Source organism: Emydura macquarii, unplaced genomic scaffold (genome assembly GCF_026122565.2).
Source record: "Emydura macquarii macquarii isolate MOO-44397 ecotype Brisbane River unplaced genomic scaffold, CSIRO-AGI_Emac_v2 contig_2699, whole genome shotgun sequence".
Taxonomy (NCBI): domain Eukaryota; kingdom Metazoa; phylum Chordata; order Testudines; family Chelidae; genus Emydura; species Emydura macquarii.
Window position 1 is genome coordinate 1,995,223 of NW_027132836.1, and position 21,277 is coordinate 2,016,499.

The window sequence follows — 21,277 nt, forward strand, 5'->3', positions numbered from 1 at the left end:
CTGCTCAGAGAGAAATTGTTCAGTAGAATCAGTGACTTCACTCTGAGAAGGTTTCACTCTGGGGAAGATGAAACCCTACACTGTATTCCTCGGGTTGTCCGCTAAGGTGCACTGGGGAAATGCAGTTTGCAGGAGCACAGCAGGGAATGCAAGTCTTTAAGACGCATTGGGGCTCCATTTAGGTTCCTGTCCCCTGATCTGCTCAATTAATCTGATGAAATAGATGTGGAGCAGGAAGAGCAGCCAATCTCCTAGGAGTCCCAGAGATGTTACATACACCAAGAGATTTGCCAGATGTTGAATGTTTACAATCTGAAATACCTCCCGCCTCCCAACTGGACTGGCCAGCTGCATTTTCCCTGCACCCTGAACTGCACTGTGTAGGCAAAACACAGTTTAAAACATTCATACAATTTGCACTCATTCAAATTTCAGCAACAAAGGGTGGGCTTTGCCAATCTGAAATAATTCAGTGGTGCAGGAACAATTTGTATGGTGGGGGCGCTGAGGACCATGAAACACGTCAAGCCAAGTTCCAGCATTTATCAAGTAATCTGGAGAAGGGGTGACCCAGGGATCTTCCAGTTCACAAATAATGACCGAGCTGCTTCAGTGCTCACACTGCTTTCGCCTCCGCACTGTGTGGGGGTGGAGTGTGAAAGGTTGCAGCTTCAATCAACTACATGAACAAACTGCTAAAGTCTTAATGATCTGGGGGAGGCCATTCCCAGAGGGATATTTTATTTTTATTTAAACATGGTCATTGTCACCAAGGAAACTGCTTTGCTGAGTACTGACAAAGTTGGGGCCTTCTGCTTGGTTTCTTTTTGTGGCTCAGCTCTTAGGGAGGCATCAGCACGACCTCGGCACAATAAAGAGTGAGGAAGGGGCTGGAAGTAGAAGGAAAGAGGCAAGAGTCAGACAGGGAGTTTATAAGCTGGCAATCAGGGTGAGGTAGTAGCTGTGGGATGCCTTTCCCAGGGCAAGTGGTGGAAGCCAAATCATTTGGGACCACAAAAACCAAGCTGGAGAGAGCACTAATATATATATATATATAAAGAGCAGGAGACCATTCTACCCGGGCACCATGGAGACGGGCAACGTGGGACCTTAGATGTCAGTCCAGTCTCTAACCGCCTTGATTCTCCCCATCACTTGGAACGTTTAGGACTAGTAAAACCAGGCTAGAAAAACCACTGGAGCATGTACAAAACATAACAGCCTTGACTCCGCAAGGAGAGTCTGCAACATGAGGTCCCAGCACCAGAAGGAAAACTTTCAGGCCTCAGCTGTTCCTCCTTTGGAAGTCTCTTCGCCTCTTGAGATTGGAGCGAGGATACAGAGAGATACTAAGTAACTCAAAATGAATCATCCCAGGAAATCCTTCTCCAAGATGGAGCGAAGAGGCTTTCAGGAAAGGGGGGGATGGTGACATGGGAAAACATAGGGCTGCATTCTGTTTTCACTTACATGGTGTAAATCAGGAGTAATGCCATTGAAATTAATGGGGCATAGTTGTGTAAAACTGGTGTAAAATCAGAATCAGGCCCAAGCTCTCCATCACTGTGGGAAGATATCCAATACAAAGGGAGCAGTGGGTGCCACATACCATCTTCCATCTAATCATCTGAAGAGGAACCTGCGACTTGCTCATCATGTCTCTAAGACCAGACTGTGCAAGTCCAGTATGAGCTAGAATTGCTAAAGCATAAGGAAACTGCAGTCTTCAGCCTCAAAGGGAGTTTTGTTGGAGTAAGGCCTGCAGGATTTGGTTGGATAATGGACATTTTCTTTACTTCTATATACCTGTTTGCAAATGGCATGTAACTAAACCCCACACCTAAGTATGTCCCAGTGCAATGTACACGGGACAGGAAATGTCTTTTTCTTTTGTACACATGTACCAAGTACGAATCAACTCTCCCATGGCATCCACACACAGCGCATTGAAGATCCAACCCAGGGCACTTAATCACAACAAAGCATCAATGACACTTAAACAGCATCATTATCAGCTCATAAACGATAAACCACCAAGCTCCCAAATACTATCTCCACACTGCTTCACTGAGAACCCACCGCTGAGTTTACAGTCATTTGGAAGCAAACAGGAGGAGTCAGATCGCTTTTCCAAATGGAATTGACAAGAATTGCTCAACTAATGATACCTTGATGTAGCTTTTTATGTAGCATCGTTGATATAAGTTTTATGGATGCAGTTGCTATAACAACATAATGCACAGTGGTTAAATATAGCAGCTCCTATTTTCCACTCAGTTTGCTCTGCTCTAAGCAGAAAAGGGACTGTTCTTTCATATTCTAAATGGGAAGAGATGGATTTCACTGTTGGAAGGGGATGTGCAAACCCCAGTACAGAATGTTCCATTTTATCTTAAGCAAACAAAACATACATTCGCTAGGCAGGAGGGTCTGTTTAAAATGGAAATGCCCTGTGACTCATGCAAACCAAAATCACCTTGACGCCATCCGTGACATCAGTGTGAAACCCAATCTTTACAAAACAAAAACGCTTCTAAGCACTGTCTTCTAAAACACGGGTTCTCAAATCTGTCCATCGCATGCACCTCGTCATTAATAATCACGTTTACCCTCACAGTGCCTAGGGACCAACCAAGAACCCACTGTGCTAGGCCCTGTACAACACAGCTGGAAACAGTCCCTGCCATGAACTGCTTGCAAGCTAAAGAATCTCATGTTAACAGATGATTGTCTCATGGTCACCTCCCCTGTTGTTCATGATGGGTTGGAGCCAACTCCCCTTTATGCATCTCTGCGGCAACTGCAGCAATGGCTTATGAGAAGGAGGTGGCATATGAAGACAGTGTCAGTGTATTGTTAGCTGGCTTTAGTGCAATAAAATAACCAGTCACATTCTCTCCTTTTGCTCTTCATTTCATCTCTCCTTTCCACTGCTCAGTCTCCCTCAGTGGAAACCAGGAGTAAGCACTGTCACGTGACTAGCCAGTTCTTCATGGACCACCATCAAGTGCTCTGTGGCCACCAGTTAGCCACAGAACACAGTCTGAGAAGTCCTGCCATACAATGAAGCTAATGAGCACTATTTGATGGGCGTAAAATGAGTCTGGTGAATCTCAGATCAGTCACAGACGTCACCCCTTCCCCCAACTGGCTGCTTCTCCCCAGACTGAATGGCAAGGAAGATTCAGTGTCCCATTCTTTACAGGCTGGAGCAGGGGGCAGGGTGGGATAACTTGCCTGGCTGTTGTCTAAACCGTGCCTGTTCTTTGTGAGGATTTCAGCCTGCAGAACTGTCAAACTAACACTTTTCAGTAGCAGACTCTTGCATACTTACACATTTTAAAGGCAAACACTGGGATAAAGCAGAGCAAGTGGCTTTATCACTGAGCCATCAAGGGGGCTGGGAGCTCTGCAAGCAGGAGAGGAACCGTATGATGCAGCATCCAGCCCCTCTTGACCAGAGAGAGGGTCGCTGGGATATGGGGCCTTTGCGCATGCTGAGGAGAAGAGCGGACTCTCCCAGGACTTCCTTCCAAAGAATCCCAAAGCATTGGCTTGGAAGGTGATGGGGTGGAGGCCATCACAGGGACTGTATCCAGCACCTCATTCTTTATCATGTGAACAGAATTTTGACATGAAGTTTCTTTTCGGTTGGTTTTGGGGCTGCATTCAGACTTCCCATGGGAGGATTTCAAGCAAAATGCTAATTTATGATTTTTATTTCTTGCAGAAAAACAAATCTTCCCCACAAGCCCTGGAATTTTATAGCTGTTCACAAATCTGGGGCTTGGAAACATATGAAACAGCAGCAGCTGGACCAGCCACAAAAGCAGCATGCAGGGAGACTGGTATATGAGAGAATCCCTGGGGTTGGTCGTGCAGCCCACGTCACCCCCGCCTTTGGGGGGCACGAAGCAGATCTCCCACAGAAGTGACAGGGTCACACAGGGTGCAAAATCATTTACTTCGTTGGAATAGCACCCCAATTTACATCTGTAAGAGTGCATGGGCCACCCTGCAGGACACAGTTTGAAAGGCTAACTATGTTAGTCCAATCAAAGTGCCACGCATGTACCAGCTGACACAGAGACAGGGAGAGGAGAGGGTTAATTTGATCTCTTTTTTGCCAATACAATCATATGTGGGGAGAGGGAGGAGGCAGGCGGGAACATCAGTGTGTGAAAGGTCACCGCACATGCTCTGCAGCTCTGTCTGAAAGCTGTACGTGTGAGAGCTCATCAGGGCACAGAAACCATGAGTGATGTGGTCATGCTCTAGTTCCTCTCTGAGACAGGCTGCCAAAAAAAAAAGCCACTAAAAGCAAAATTTAACCCCTCAGTAGCTGTGCAGCTGCTGGATTAAATGAATGAAAGCAGAGAGTGAATCTGTGTTTGAGGAGAAGACACATGTTAGAGGGAAGCAGGCCTGCTAGATGGCAGGGGATGCAGTTCAGGGCCCAGAGTCTCTTCCATTCAAACATCCATCAGTGCACAAGGGACATGAATTGTGCATCCTATTTTGGTGAAAGTGCATTCATTACACAAAGCTAGGCCTCAGAAAGTGCAGAGACAAAGGGACCAAGGACAGGAGCAGCAGGATGGGGGCTTGCAAGCCCACAGTGAGGGGCACTGGCAGAGCAATACAGGGAGAGCACAGCGGTAGAATAGACAGGGATGCACAGGTCACAAGTGAGGTGCATTTGCAGAGTTTGGGAGAGTTCCCACAACTGGCATAGCTGAGAGTGCTGCAGGTCGGGATTGAGGGTGCACTGGGGGAGTCCATTCAGTTCTTGGCTCTAGCTATTAATCCTTTACTTACCAGGCACCACATGCACTCTGTTTCAAATAGCACTTTGGGAAGGCATGGAATGGACTGCATGACACACTGTACCTTACGGCAGCGTAAACTGCGATGTGGTTAGCGTGGCCGCTCACCCCTCCTGCATCAAAGGTTACCACCTGCAAAAAACCCACAGAACACAGTTATTTAGTAGAGGAGCAGCGTGTGCAGTAAAAGGATGCAACTAAATTCTAGTGGGCCTGGTGCTTGTGTAACTCAGCAGTGTCCTATCTTCAATGAGTCCCGTGTTTATACAGCACCTAGCACCTAGCACAACAGAATCCTGGTCCACAACTAGAGCTCCTAGGTGCTATGGTAATACAAATAATACATCAGATAAAATAATAATTCAGATATCCTGGTGCTGAGAGAAGCATAAAAGCCTAGGCAGGAAGATGAAAAGCATCACTTCCTGAACATCAGCATACATGTTTTACTAATAATAAGACCTCATGGTTACTCACTCTGAAGAAATGATCTTCTGTAAACTCTTGGTTACTGGATCCAGGAGTATCTACTATTCAATCACTTTCTCCTGGAGTTCACAGATTACTGGGGTGCATGTGAACTCCAGAGCAAGAGTGTGCTTTGTTAGGCCCTAGATCCTGACATTCTCACTCAGGCAGGAACAGCAGGCTCCATAAATCACTTTTCTGCCTGTAATGGGATGCACCTCAGAATCACACTGTGAAAAACCAGCCTGTTACTGGAATTATTTCAACCAACCAACCTAACAGTGTCCTGTGTTTGGCTAGAGGGCTCTGGGTCAGGCTAGAACAATAGGTTATTATTTGTCTGCATGGGGAAAGGTTTTATTTCATTGTTCAAAAGTAGTGTGGTCTGTGGGCCGCAAAGAAATCAACACCTCCCTAAGTTTCAGGTAGTGTCTCCTTCCTTGCCCAGCCTGTTCTGTCCCTTCTGTACAGGGCGGAAACGCCACTGCCTTGCTTACTGACAATTGTTCCTTTCTCCAAATCAGTTTCACAGGCAGCGCCCAAAGCACTGGGTAAAAGGTTGAGGGAAGATCAAACAATCTCCCCACCTGTTTTGCAACCTGCTGCTCCACCCATCTAACAGGAAGAGCAGCCAAGCCACCCTTTCAAACACAGACGGTGCTTTGTGAACAACAGTCAAAGACAGCGTAAGAAATATCCAGAAAATACAGACCCTGGACAAGCCTTTTGTAAACGCTCTACACCCCGTGCAAGTCATCAGTTACACTTTTGCCCTTGCTCAGCAGCTGTATTATGGTGCAATCAGTTTGGCTGCCCAGCAGGAGAACTAATTGGATCATTATTTGATTGTTTAAAGCATGTATGGTGGGACCCCCACTGGTTTTTGCCAGACATTAAAGATTGTTTCCTAGGTATCTCTTTCACACCGAGTAAATTTGCATCGTTCAATGCTGCACCTTTTCTGTACTTTCACCTCTTTTTGAGAGGCTATTCCCACTAAAGGCATGGTTCTGTGAGGTACTGAGCTTGCCTGACCCTCCCAGATTCCAGCTCATACAGCGCGTCACAGGATCAGGGCCTAAGTGTGGGGAGCTGGTAGAGTTACTATGAAACATCAATCAGTGCAATGAATTTACATGGAGCTCTATAAACCAGAGATAAGACACTGTTCTTGCCCCACAAAAGAAAGTAACAGTCTAAATTCACCTTCACACTGAGTAGTACATTCCTTATGTCACCATTAGTCTCAATGATTTTAATGGTAATAGCAAGGTGCTACTCCACATAAGTAAGAGTGGGAAAACCTAGCCCTAAGTCAGGTCATATTTACAGCCACACAGAGGAGCCGGTACATTAAAAAAACCTACCAAAACACAACACACTTCACTGCATGCACACATCTTCCTCTGGAGAGAGGATGAGAGAATAAGCTACCCATGACAGCTGTTAGTCACATCACTTACTGTGCTACTGGAAGGTGCGCAGATACTGCAGTGATGGGGGCAAGGTAAGAATCTATATATAATACATAATTAAAATAACGAATATCTTAAGTTTGGATAGTATCTGAATGGGCTATACAGACTGGATAGGATTGATTTTCAAATTATGTTGCTTAACTCACGTGCATATTTGTATGTAAATCTACCGTGCCTACAAACATGCACGTGTGTGCAATTATCCATTGTACTCATCCAGTGACCTGTCTTTAGCAAATATGGGTGTACATTTCCTGTGTAACTTAGGTGATTACCTTTGAAATGTTGGCCCTGTATTCACAGGTATCACTTCATTCACTGCTGACACACACTACCTCACAGAACACACCCATCAGTATGTAGAGTTTAGGGTCTATCACACAGGGCACTGATTCCATATAGTCCAGTTGCTGTATTCATTGTTGTTAGTGTTCTGAAAGCAGGCAGCAATCACATTTAAATGCATTCCCCTGGTCCCTGGGATTAATTTATTTTATAGTCTGAATTTCCAGTTTCTCTCTTACATGCTGGAGATAACTTTCAGAGAGGAGCTTTTGCTCCTTCCATCCCATGCACCCGTTTCTGTGTTTAGTTTAAAACATAACCGGAATCTGCTGGCGACAAAAGCAAGCAAACTATCAGGACAGGACAGGAGAAGCTGCACATCTTGAATCTGCCTGGGCTGGAACACAGGCTTGAATACTTCTGTGGTCAAGAGGCTGGGATAGGAAATATTCTTGACATGGATATAATTTGTTCGGTGGACTCTTTGGGGGTTTCCCTCTCCACATCTGTTCTGAAAAGAGAGCTGCTGCTGCTGTTGCGTTTTCTTTTTCTGGATGACCCTGGTATTTAAGAGATGGAACTTTCACTGGTGGAAGCTAGCAATGCAGCCTACATAAACAAGGAACCAGAAATCCCTTCCGGAGGGGGCGGGGAGCACAGAGGAAATCTGCTCAATTATCAGCAGAAAAACTAAGAGGTCTAGAGTCTGAGCTCCCTCTGCAAATCACGCACATTGGAGAAGAAAAACATTATAAGTTGTGGGTCTCCTGACTGTTGCTGGCACCGTCTAATATTTTAAAATGCAGTTCACTTCTGCTGAAGGCGACTGATGGGATAGATACGTTTCCTTTCTGTGGAGCTGATTCTCCGTTATTGCCTAGGAAGTGGGCCATCCAAGAAAATACCATAGGAGCAACATGCTTTTACGGTCCCATTTCCTCCACATAATTTTTACAGGCCTGGAAAGGTCATTGGAAATTAAACCCTATGTGTCACCTCTTTGATCCTTTGCTGGGCAGGTTTTGGGAAGACATCCAGATGGATTTGGAGAGAACTTTGTCCCCCAGCCCCTTGCTGTTAAACAAGAGAAGCTATCATGTAAAATAACGGGCTGCTGGGCCAAAATCACATCACAGGCTGCGTCGCAGTGCTTGCTGGACTGGAGCTGCAGATGTCTGAGTGAGCGCCAGCTCTCTAGGAAAGCCCATAGGATCTGTCATTCTCTCACCTGCCTCAAACACACCTGAGAGAACTACAGCACCAGGAAAGGTGGGAAGAAGCAGGGATGGCAAAGATTCTTGCAGGAGATGCCTTCTTGAACAGCAAACTGTGCGTGATGCATTATGTTCCCAAAAAGCCATATAAAGTCCTTTCTACACTAGAATATCAAATTTGACCCTCTTGAATTTCATGGGGTGGGGGATCCAGATTCAGAACCCCAGAGCTGAACCCAACATCCAGAGTTTGTATTCCAGGTTGACTTCCAAAATGAGGAGGGGCCTGCTGGCTTGGATGTGACCCGAGATTAGGGGAATCTTTCTAGAAGTTGTGAGATTTCAATCCCAAATGAAGAGCAAATGAGAAGATTCTGGTAGCTTTGAACGCCAGCTCCAGCCCTGCCCCCAACACAGTCTGAATGCTAGCTTCTCGTCCTGTGTCTGCTTTCACCAAGCCTGCACTAACACTATTGCCAGAGATCCTAACCAGCAGGTACTGCATCACTTAGAGGTTGTGTGAGGCCCACGCAATACCATGTAACTTGTGCTACATGCACTAAGTACTTTCTAATCCGGCGGCAGACAGACTAGCTTTGGCTGATTCTCCCCGCAGTACTGGCTTTTGCTTATTAATCCAGCAGGCAGGAAATCATTTCCAAAGTTTATAAATGAGTTTTGGCTTTGAATTACACCAACCTTTAATTTCTGTGTCTCCACAGGATGAAACATGTCCCTGTAGCTAGGACGAAACATGTCCCTGTAGCTTTCAAAGAGATTGAGTTACTCATTGACTTCCAGGGCAATTGGGGAAGTGAATAACTATGTAACATAACAGAAATATTCAGAACATGGCATGACTCCCTCTCCCACAATCCCTCCTTTCAGACATATTGGAACAAGCATGTCTCCCTGGGGCCCAATGACACAGGACTTCTGTAAATAAGAGATATTGTTGCCTCCGCAATGATTATGGGGAAGAGCTGGAGTAAGGTTGGGCACCTGTCTTGATTGGCAAAAAGGGTGTGTGTTTTTAATCATGTTAGTTCAACTGAGTTAGCTTAACATCTGTGAAGCGATATTAGCCTGTGATTCAACCAGGCTTTTCACTCATGCTAAGGTAAGTCAGCTGAGCCAACGGGACTGAAACACCCAATGCTTTTTGCCCATCAGGACAGGGCCCTAGTCTGGACAGCAGGCGCCCCAAAGTGTGGCCAAGACCTACCAGTAACCCACACCTCAGAGTTTTACAAAGTAGAAGACACCCAACTTGTAGGTGCTCGACTAAACGAATCAACTACTCCTTTTCATTGTTGGCAAACTCTATTTCTAGTCCTGATTGAGCGAAGTTACAAGAACCAGCAACCATGTAGGCCATGGGCATTTATTCTGGAGGTTTAAAGTTACGTAAATCGATGTGCAAATCTGAAGCCACCAGCTCCTGGCAAGTTGCCAGGGTGGTCCTCCATGGCACTGACAAAGATTGATTTCTGTCTGGGAAACACATCCCCTCTATTTACACAGACCAAGCTCAGAACAGTTCAGTGAACTGTTTGAACATGCCCAGGTAGGGGGATGCAATGGGTCCCAAAAGCCATGGATCTAGTCAGGGTCCACTGCTTTCATCATTAACAAGGCTACGTGCCAGGCGAGCAGCACAGCACAAAGGGTTTGAAAACCATGCACGTGATTTGTCAGCCCGTGCTATGTAATTGCAAGGCTCAAGCCTCCTATACCCTCCTCATCACACAAACTTGTGTTGGATTTCCTCTGAGGCAGAGCTCCAGCCCTTCCTAGCTAGTCAGGAGAAGTTTTAGTGGACTCAGGATTTCGGCTGGGGCATCTACTGGGGTTTGCCCTGCTGGCCGAGAGAGTCAAGAACATGCAATGAAAGTCCTCTTGTGTTAAGAGTTTTCAGATCATATTAAAACTCCTGACTATTCACAGGGCTGAAATACACTGAATGACTGTAGGACAGCTGCATCTGACTTCCCTGTGCTCAGCAATGAATTTCATGGATAATTAGCCTCAGAATCAATACAGAGTTGGAAGCATGAGCTTGTCAAAGAGCTTTCAGTTCCCGTGCTACAAGACTCAGAGTGACTCTGTTTCACAGTCTCTGTTTCCTTTGTATTGCCAGGGGCTTTATTTTCAATATTTTGTGAGTTTGGTGCTGAAATACGAGGGACTAACATGCCAGACTACAGCCAGGCTTAGCAGAGAGGGGGCTGTTGCATGTTTGTTCACTACGCAGCCTTTTAATCCTGCTCTGTAAAACCCTACGGTTTCAGTTCTGGGCCCCCACACTGATCTCCCAATGCACTTGAGTCCTCACCAGCAATCCCCCTGGTATTCCAGTCCTGGGTCCTAGCACACTGCCTCATTCCTCAAACCCTGTTCCATTCCAATCCTGGGTTTCTCACAGAGGAAGACTAGCAGCTGTGACAAACTGGTGGTTTAAAGATGTAAACAAAAATCTACTCGTGACTAGGGTAAAACCTCTCCAAACTCATTTCAATTGTATCCCAGTCAGGAATTGAACCAAGGTCTCTGGAGGTGAAGATCCATCCATGAACCTACAGTGTCACCCTTTCCCATTTTACTTAAGAAGGCTGTTTGATTTGTTCTGGTCTCTTGGTAGATGTCGAAGAGGGTTAGTCGGGTTTTGTTTTACCTATTAAAGAGCCATAGGCGAGTTTTCGGAATCTGCAGAGGAGTAGAGACAAGAGCTGCACAAATGCTCACACACAAATTTGATATCACAAGAAACAAGCCTAATTTTGGGCTGCATTACAGGTTCCCTACAATTAATGAACCTGGTGCTCATTTATGGTGAAACTCCTCAGTTTCAGAGGAGCTTTGCCCTGAGTTTTTGAGTGTGTTTGACGCTGAATTTCAGTGAAGGCTGGTGATACCTTAGAGAGGGTTGGGACTAACGGTGCCTCATGGGGCTGAATTACAGCAATGGATAAAGATCATAATGTACCTGATTCAAAATAGGGTCTACACCATCTCCTTTCCCCAGCCCAGCTGCCCTAAGGAGCCTCCAATAATCAAATTCTAAGCAAAACTCTACCAAAAATAAACCTTTTAAAAGAGGAGCAAAGAATCTGAAATACTGGTAGCAGAGAATGCTGTGGGCAAAATCCCTTTGCTGTAGAAAGTTGCATGTTACCAGGTTGATGCTGTTGGTTTCTATGTGCTTTAGCACAAAGGCGGAGAGGAGATGTGTGTCCCATTCAACAGCTGGATCATCTGGAAGGTCCCTGGAAACAAAAAGCCCAATCAGTCACTTCACTGCTCCCATAACATGCTGAAGGACAGATCTCATCTTATTGGAGACTGGAACCAAGATAGCTTTATCAACTGCAGAAAACCATCTAGCTAAGCACTGCAAGTTCTCCAAGGTCTAGCAAGTAACACATGCATTGGTAGGGCTGGAAGGGAAGCATGGCAGCTTAGTCAGTCTTCTCTCCAATTAGTTAAGATCTCAACTTTTTATTGTTTTGAAAGCAGATTTCCCTACCACCACCACGTATTTTATTTGATCAACAACTATTTGTTCAAGGATTCCTGCTTTCTGCTCCACTCCATCAGAGTTCTCATCCTCTGCACAGAAAGGAAACAGGTTTCCTCTTTATTCAAATACCAACTTAAAACACAATTTACCTGAAAGTTTTCCAACAAAATCTACGTACGAATGATATATTAAAAGTAATGAATCAAATTCTGCTGTTACACAGGAATGGCCCCATTACCTTTGTGTGCTTTACACCTGCATTGTGTCTAACTATTCAAGCTGACTATTTTAGATTGTGAGCTCCCTGGGGCAGGGATCATGGGCCAAACACTGGTCTCAATAACACTGGGGTAAATCCAGAATTATTCCATATGCATGGTCTTGTAGCTGAGCAGAGTATGATCCCCAGTCATTATGTACTGCCTAGTGCAAAGAACACTGTTGGTGTTCATTGCTTTAATAATACATATAATAATTTATCATTAGCAATAATATACCCTAAGGCTGATAAAGATCCACGAGGATCTGTTAAACCCTTCTTTCTCTCTTCCTGTCCTGTGATAGTTTGATTATTGCCTTGAGGCAGCTTAGCAGCCAAACGAATGCATAACCTTTTCACGCTGACACAACGGTTTGGACTCAGAATTGTCCCAGCTGTTTGCTGCTGAGAGCAGAAGTCCCATTTCCCAGTACACTTGGCTCCTTGCTGGTTCCCAGGACGACCGGGATGATAACATCTGCATCAGAGCAACGGAAAAGTGTCTCTTTAGCACATAACTCAGCACATTTCCAAGGGCAAGCTCTTAGACTGTGTCTAAACTAGGGGATTTTTGGCAAAATTTTCTCACTGCTGTTAGCACTGGTAGTAGCAAGAAAAGGAGCTGCTTAGCCCTGCTCAGAGCTGATTTAAATAATATGGTGTTAAAAGTACCAGCGGCAATGATAACCTTTTCTACACTAGTGTTCTCAGTCTTGCTACCATCACTGGAGTTGCAGTGGTGTTAGCAATAGTGGGAAATTTTTGCCAATACCCCCTAGTGAAGACAAGACCTTGGTGCATGAGGTACGCGAGTTTCATCACAGGGACGAAGCCTGGTCTTTGGCATGGCATGGGGGTTGCCTCAGCAGATTGCCAGAAGCCCAAAAGTTTCCATCTAAATCAGATACCTTACACCATCGTCTTTAATGCAGAAGTGGGCTCACAGATACTATTGGCCCCACCAAGTCACAAGAGATTGCTTGGATCAAAATGGAGCATGGCTTAAAATGGTTCACTAAACTATCCCAAACAGCAAATGCACCCAACAAGATCTAGGACAACATCTTGTAGGGTTTCAGTAGCTTGAATGGTGCTTTCGACGATGCACCAAGCACTATACTAATATCCAAGTTGTGCATTAGGCTACGTGGGATTTTTTGCCGCCCACAGCAGTTTGTTGTAGTTGGCTCTAAACCTTCATTCACCCAGCTTTGTTACAGGCAGTTCTCTAAAAATGATGTAGGAAAGGGGAAGTGGAGAGAAGTGCCCCATGAAAACACCAGGTGAGCTCCAACCAGGAAGAGGTCAGGAAGGAAACAGGGCAACCGGAAATGACAATGTTTAAAAGGCTGTTAGTGTCCCAGCAGCTGTGCTTGGTTTTACTGAGCTTCCCCTGAATGGCACTGGGCAGTGGAGCAGGTTTTAACTAGTTTGGACAGATAAAGGTCACCCTAGTTCAATGAAAATCAACAGCTGGAGGCAATGGTTCAGAATCCCTGGGAACAAAACAAATGTGAAGGCATGTGGAAATTAACCCCATGCATGCTGAACTGATTAAAGTGAGCACGCTTTGCGAGCAGCTCTGCTTCCCTCCATTTATCAGGGCCCCATGCAGAGGGCCATTCATGCCGTGAAACTAAGAGGAATTTTTTCCTGCATCATATCACCTGCCAGGCAGCAAAGAGAGCAAAGCTGATCTTGTCAAAGAAGATCCACGCACACACATATATAAGCAGTTTGTAACGAATCCTCACAAACACCAAACTAGTATTAGCCTCATTTTGCAGATGGGAAACTGATGCACAGACATGAAAAGAGGCCAGGTGGACCAACTTCTGTTGGGGAGAAAGACAAGCTTTGGAGCCCAGGCAGCTCTTCTTCAGGTCTGGGGAAGGTGACTAACTCCCAGCCTGACGGCAAATTGCCAGGTGGAACAGAGTGTTTAGCATAAGTCCTTCACACCTCGTGTGAGTGACCGTTCCAGGTAGAGTGGCCCATGAACACCTCTGCAGCCACAGGGCAAAAAGAAGGGGTAGTGAGTGACGGTCTGGTGTAATAAGCCAGACATCCAGCGTCTCTGCTCAGTCCATGATTTTTAGTGTGCAGCGGCAGAGTGATGAATGTAAGCTCCCCGGTTCGTCTGTTGAAAGTGGTGTGTATGTTTCCTTTGGGGAGGAGTACGGAGAGGTCAATAGCAGAGCTGGGAACGGCACCCAGGGTCATCACCAGGATACCTGGTCACTCTGCTAAATAAATATACTCATGGACTCTGCTCAAACCATTAGACCAGATTACCATTCGATTTAATATACATGTACAAATGTTCTCATTAATACCTTAAATAGGAACCCTCACCAAATCTGAAGCACAGTGACCTTCTGAACAATAACAATAGGCCATTTCTTAATAACTTCAGGGCTGATGAGCAGAGGCATTTGGCATTTAAATGGTTAACCTGGCACTCTAGTTTTCTGGCTGGAGCTGATAAGGTCTCTCAGCTCAAGGTCGCAAGGCTGAGATAAAGGGCTGAAATGGAGTGAAAATTAGCACATTCTCTGGAGCCGACTGGAGTCCGTCCCAGGAGACATCCAGCTTCCCCACGCTTTTTCCGTCCTTTGCCCCAGAGAGCTCCTTGCTGGTGCTGCCAATCACTGTGATGGATCAAGCTACAAATCACAGGTTGGAAGGGGCTCCTGGATCAAATCGTTGCAGGGGTATCCTGGCCAAGAAGTGACATTTACAGGCATTCCAAATCACAGATACTACATGCAATGGGTTGTTCATGGCGGAGGGAGCCCCGGTGGCAGAGGGTACGAATACAGCCTGCCACGATGGGAGCAGAAAGGTTTTGCCCCAGAATTGTTAGAGATTATTCCAGCTTTTTATCACATTTTCAGTGAATCAGGGTTTTTCTGTTGCTCTGTAAAGTACATTTAGTGCTGGGCTGAGAGCACTGGAGAGTGAGGGTGGATCTACACTGCAAAACAACACCTGCAGCAGAGTCTCAGAGCCTGGGTCGACTGACTTGGGCTTGTGCTGTGGGGCTAAAACCAACCATACAGAAGCTACTGCTTGGGCTGGACCCTGGCTTCTGAAACCTGGTGAGGGGGGTGGTCTGAAAGCCTGGGCCCCAGGCTGAGTGGGAAAGGCTGCACTCCTATCTTTAGCCCCTAGTGTGAGCCTGAATCAGTTGACTTGGGCTCTGAGACCCGCTGCCGCAGGTGCTTTTTTGCAACGTAGACATACCCAGAGGGTGGGATTTTCAAATGCACCCAGTGTTGGCCTGACTGTACTTACAGACCTCACACGGGAGCAGTCAGACCAAATCTGAGGGCTTCTGAAAACCTGACCCTGAAGTCCTCCATTTATCTATCCAGGACTTTGCCACGGACTCCAAAGAGAGGAGGAGAAGACCCTTTGTTGTTTTCTCATTTTCTCCCCCCTGTATTTGCCCTCTCCGTGTTTCTCCCGGACTAATTACATCCTTGCAGCTACTACACCTGTCCTTGCAGTGGCATTGCAGGGTGCAGAGCAATGGGGCGCTGGACAGCACAGTTTTACGTCTTGGCTCCAGCATCCAGGGGATTTGAGAGCAGCCAGTTGGCCACAGCAAACCATGCAAGCAAATTAAATCAAAATGCCGTTCCTTTGTTTTGTGTGGATTTTGCCCAGCGAGCTTGACCTGTGCACTGATGCACAGCTGCGTCTTCATAACAAAAGAAATGAAACAAATCTCTATGGAAAAAATGAGAACGAAGCCTTTTTTGTGTGTCCCTCTTCTCTTGCTTGCTTTTGCCTGCTGGATGTTGTCCCTTGTTTACTGTTGCCTCAGGGCTTGGATCATCTGACCTATGATCAGCGCATCACTAACCTTGAGTTTGAAGCCAGCAGTACCTCCCTACCAGAGGGGTTTCTGTTGTAACAAAACTCCCACGGAAGGCAGATTTGAGAAGAGCAGCCATGTGGGCGGGAATCCTGTGTCCCTGATGGAAACTTGAAAAGCTTCACCTTCTGTACCCAGTTCTACCCTTCTTAGACGATATCCTGTTCACTTCCTGACCAGTTTTCTTATGTTCCACTTCTAACATAGCTGCACTCAGTGCACTGTATGTACATCTTTTTTCACAATCTTTTATGGAATTTGCTCTGATCACAAGCCAGAGTCTTACGATCACTTCAAAGATTAAGTTGAACTAAACAGTCGGTTTGTGTGAAGTCCATGGGGCTTTATAAAGAGTAAATGGCTGTCCCTTGTGGGACACTCGTGTTTACGATAACCTTGGGTCTGTCACTCCCTAAGGTTGCTGAAATTTGGCAACACTCAGGCCCCTGGGACGCTGTATTCTAGTGCCTCTTACTGGGTAGCAGGTTGCCCTGAGGGAGAACAGAACAGATGGGGTCTGTTAGGAAGTCTTCTCAGCCGGGTGGGGCCTTTACAGGAAGAGACAGGAAAGTAAAGTGGGGTGGGGAGGGAAATGGGGTTCCTAGAAGAACTCCTCTCCTTCCTCTACAAAACATACCAAACCACAGAGCAAAACCTTCCTGATATTCATCTGATTTTTCATTCCACTGAATTCCAAAAGGATAAAAATGAAAGAATTTGCCCAGTCAGTCTAACTTCCTTATTGGCTCTTTGTCCTCCAGCATGATCCTAATCAATAGAAGGCTAATGACCAGGAAACAACTTTTGCATGGATTTCTTTTCCCCTCAGTGAATGATGTTACATTAATCAGCACAGAGGTTGGTAGATTACACAGGAAACAGGTGAAGGGCTGTGCAGTAGTTCCCAGTTGAGAACAAGGACTGCAGTGTGTTTGTTTGAATAAAGGACACTCTTTGTACAAAGTTAAGATAAAGGAGTTACTGAACATCTGGGTGATTGAATCTGAACCAAAAAGCAAAGGATCCCACATAATAAAATGACGCTAGTACACAATTAGGGAAGAGGCTGTATGATGACCAGAGGCAATCAGCAACCTTTTTATCACGGTGACAATGTATTGGAAAGTCTGAGGCTTAGTACATACTTACTGGGAAATTTGGCGGCAGTCGAAGGGAGTTACACAAGCTACACAGAGTAGCTTGCGTAACTCCGGTCAACTTCCTAACCTCCCTTTAGTGCACCATCTCCATTGCGCTGCACTTTTTGAGGAGGTGGTTTAATTGAATCGACTTCTGGATCGATTGAGCGGGTCTTCACTGCTGCTCAATTGATCTGGATAGATCAATCTGACGGCGGCAAATTCATTTTGCTGCTTATCCATAACCACTCTCAATTACCCGAAAGCAGTGGGGAAAGAACTCAAATCACAATGCTCCAAAAGCACAGGCCCTCCCCTACCATTTGAGCTAAAGGAGAATTCTTATTAGTTACTAGCATTATTGGGTCTATGAGATACAGCTAATCAGTTCTGAATCCATCTGAGAACAATGTACATAATTACTCAAGTCATTATTATTATTACTGTTTGTATTACCACAGCACCCAGGAACCCATTGTGCAAGGTGCTGTACAAACACAGAACAAAAAGATGCTCTCTGCCCCAAACAGCTTACAATCTAAGCACTGTTATATTTCAAAAGCAAAATAATAATGCAGGGCAGAGATTTGGGGGGGACGGAGACCCAAAACCTATATCCAGGTGAGCAGACATGAGGTGTACACATTGCGCTCACCTTCCTTAACTTTTTGTTCAGTAAAAGCCTTAAAAAAGGAAAACAAAATGGTTTTGGTGGAAGTGGGGCAGAGTGAATCAACCCATTGTGGAAACGGGATTCTGTACGCAGTGAAGGGCTGTGTTGAGGAAACCTGGCACCACTGCCTCTTGAAACAGCCTTTTCCAGTTTCAACATACCAAGCAGGAGATTGCAGTGCCCAGACTGAGCGGGTGGGGTAACTTGTCAGGTGGAAAAGGAATCCGGTGTGTTTGAACTGGCTTTTTACTACCAGGTTTGCACACAAAGTTCCTGCTTAAATATGTGAACAGGGACCTGCCATGCATTATAATGTGCTCAGTATTCTACAGGGGGAAGGAACAGGAAATCTCTCATCGCAGCCAGCAAAATCCTGCTGAAGGGAATGACTGAAATACACCATCCCACATGTGCCAAGCAAAGTCAGCAAACATTTCACCAAGATCTGAATGTTGGTTCTGTCTCCTTCCGACTAATAAATACACTGTGGTATACAGGCAGTCATCACTGGGGTCTGTACCATTTAGGTCAAGGACGGTTTTGTCACCATATAAGGTCAGGATTGGACTCTAACTGAGGAGGCCCTAAAGCACAGCCACTCCTGGCCCAAAGATGGCCCATCACGTCTTAATAAAACCACAGCCTGAGATCGCTGGCCTAAGCTGACCAGTCAATCACCAAAGCTGGCCAGCAGCTATTTTGAGTCATCTATCTAGGTACAAAAAGCACCAGAAAATATTCGAGTCACGGGCATTTATTTTTTATGTCAACATCTATGTAAATTTACATGCAAATCGGATATATTCCTTGCGGGGCACTGGCAAGTTGCCAAACGCAGCCCTCAGTGTCACAATATTTTAGCATCCCTGTTCTACAGCGACTCCATCCAAGACGTGCTTGCCCCCAAGCCACACGGAGCCAAGGATCCATTTGATCTGCTGTCTCAAACGGGAATGTTATTAGTCAAAAATCACAACCTATGTGAAGTGCTAAAAATAAAGTGCTGCGCTCTCTCTAGCCAGTCACACATTTTACCAGTGCTCCAGAGTCACTTCCCTGTACAAGAGATGAAATCCCTATCCCACTAATGGACTGATCCTGCAAGCTTCCCTGACACGAGAAGTCCTTCCTCATACAAGCAACCCCATCGCAGGCACAATCCAGCACGCCTGTCTCACGTGAGTGGCCCTGTTGAATGGTCACATGAGTAAGGGCTGGGCTGGTTCTGCCATTGACTTCCACGGGGACTGCTCGGAACCAGTGTTCAGAACTTCATTTTCTAACAGCTAAGAGGGACTCAGCAAGAATGAATTAAAAGAGTAGCAGGGAATGAAGCCATCGCACTCACTGCGTCTGATTTAATGGGAACATTATGTAATGGCTTTGCTATAGCAGCAGCTCCAATGATCTATAGTAATCCCCATTTTTGCTTGCCGCTCCAGAATGCGGACGTCTCATTGCCGCAGGGACTGTGATGGAGCTGTTGAACTTTGGCCTACTAGAAAGCCTCCCACTTTGACTGGCAAGGCGTTTTAAAGGCTGTTTATTCTAGTCACATGATGGGGTGAGAGGGAGGCTTCTGGCAATCTATCCCAGAACTGCCATAGGGTTCACATGGATTAACTCATTCAGGCTGGGGCTTCACACCAGCCTCGGCTCGCAAAGGGGCCAGGAAAAGGAAATCCTGCCCGGTGTCAGAGATATTTCACTTCCAGCAACGCTGTGCCGTGGCAGCCCTGCAGGGAAGTGAGCAGCAGTAAGAAATCATTTTTCATTTCAGTTTGCCCGTCTATAGCACCTTTAACCCCCGGCTCTGGAAGTTCTGTACAAACATCAATTAGGCTACACAACACCTTTGTATGCGAAGAATGCCCTATTCAAAACCAGCACTGGGTTCTGACTGGAAAAGCCCAAACCACTGCCGTAGCACTAGGCGGCAGCCATGGTAGGGTTGCCAACGCTCCAGGATTGCCCTGGAGTCTCCAGGAATTCAAGGGGACTGACTGTCTGTGTCTCCACGGTACGGCTGTTACAGGGCTTGAGGAGTTCACACGCGTCACTGGGCTGGTGACATCTAAGTACAGAACGCACAGCCGGTTTGGGGTCTCTGCCCTGGTTCTTGACAGTCGGCCCTGAGGCTGGCGCTCACGGTCGTGAATGCTCCGGAAAGCATGCCAGGGTGCTGCTAACATGGTGATGACTTTCCTGGGGGTGACTACATAGGCGGAGAGTGAAAACATTCTTTTGGGGGCTGAGTAAAACAACCAGCGACCAGGCACCCTGCTCTGTGGGGAAGGGCTCTCTAGGTGTGCGGGGGGGCGGGGAGAGGTTCTCACCCCCATGCAGATGGGGAGGAGGCCCCCCCCATCTCTCTCGGGGGTAGGGAGGAGAGGGAAGGATGTCATGTCCCGCTCTCCATTGTGTGTGTGGTGGGAGGGTTGCTGTGACTGCAGTCTCTGTCCTGACCCAGTGTGGAGGAGAGGCATCAACATGGGCTGGCGATTGGAGAACAAGCCCACCCCGCACTATCACCTCAACTCTCAGAAGAGGGGGCTGAGCCTCTGATGTTGCCTTGCTCTGTCTTTTTAGGATTCACTCCCAACTGCACTATCTTCTGCAAACACCACCTGGGGACAGAATCCGCCCCTCCTTGCACCCAGGCCTTTCCCGGGGTTTCCCTGGGCATCCTGAACCCCCTCCCCTCCCCTCTTCCTTAGCGACCGGGGGAGTGTGCTGGGAAGGGCAGACCTGGGCGGATCTGCCCCCAGCACAGTGCAGGAACCCTCCCTGAGTCGCCTGCCTTGCCAGGCCCGTCGATGGGTAGCACTGTCCCAAGCCCTCCATCCCGCTCCACTTTGGGGGCAGGCCTGGCCCTCCAGCCCTGCGCTCCTGTCCAGCTGCTGGGCCAGTGCTGGCCATGATCACACAGGAGCAGTGTGAGAGCAGCCTCGGCCAGTCCCTCCCACCCCCCTGGGCCAGCAGGCAATGGGAGCAGAGATCCACCCTGTGCCCCTCCCATTCTGCTTTCCCCTACCTCCCAGCCGTTCTCCAGCGGAATCAGCTCTGTGGCGCTGTCCGAGTGAGGCAGATGCAGCTGGGCGTGGGCTCCTCTCCAGCACCCGGTCCTGGGTCAATGTGGAGATTGCAGCCAGCCCAGGAGCCTTCATCCCAGGGCACTGGAGCCCCCCTTACCCCAGACGGGATGGGGGGCGCTCGCAGGAGGGAGGCAGGCTGCAGCATCTCCTGTCCTGCAGGGCTGGGCCCGGCTGGCTCCTCACTCTGGCCCGTTGGCTCTTGTGGGAGCCTGCCGCTGCGTCACATGATGCACACGTGCATGCAGGCACCCCCTCTTGGCCATGGCACTGCTGAACGCAGGGGCTGAGCCCCCTCTAGCCCCAGCCACCCCCCACCGGTGGGTGACCAGCAGGACTCCAACCTCTCCTCAGGCCCTACATTACTATTAACATCCTTCTGAAACTCTCCCCCAGCCCTAGAACGTTCCTTCCCTCACAGAAACTCTTGGCCATTCCTG

The 21,277-nt window shown here is 47.1% G+C and overlaps 1 protein-coding gene across 3 annotated transcripts in view; it reads right to left on the reverse strand.

Annotated features, from left to right (window-relative positions):
• Window positions 1–21,277, reverse strand: part of PIGL (phosphatidylinositol glycan anchor biosynthesis class L) — a 69,552-nt gene that overhangs the window by 11,493 nt on the left and 36,782 nt on the right. For all 3 annotated transcript variants that reach the window (XM_067565848.1, XM_067565850.1, XM_067565849.1), the window contains exons 3-4: window positions 11,447–11,537; window positions 4,891–4,958 (exon numbers count right to left, since the gene is read on the reverse strand). In XM_067565848.1, coding sequence (XP_067421949.1) covers window positions 4,891–4,958; window positions 11,447–11,537 — 159 coding nt within the window. The remainder of the gene's footprint in view (window positions 1–4,890; window positions 4,959–11,446; window positions 11,538–21,277) is intronic.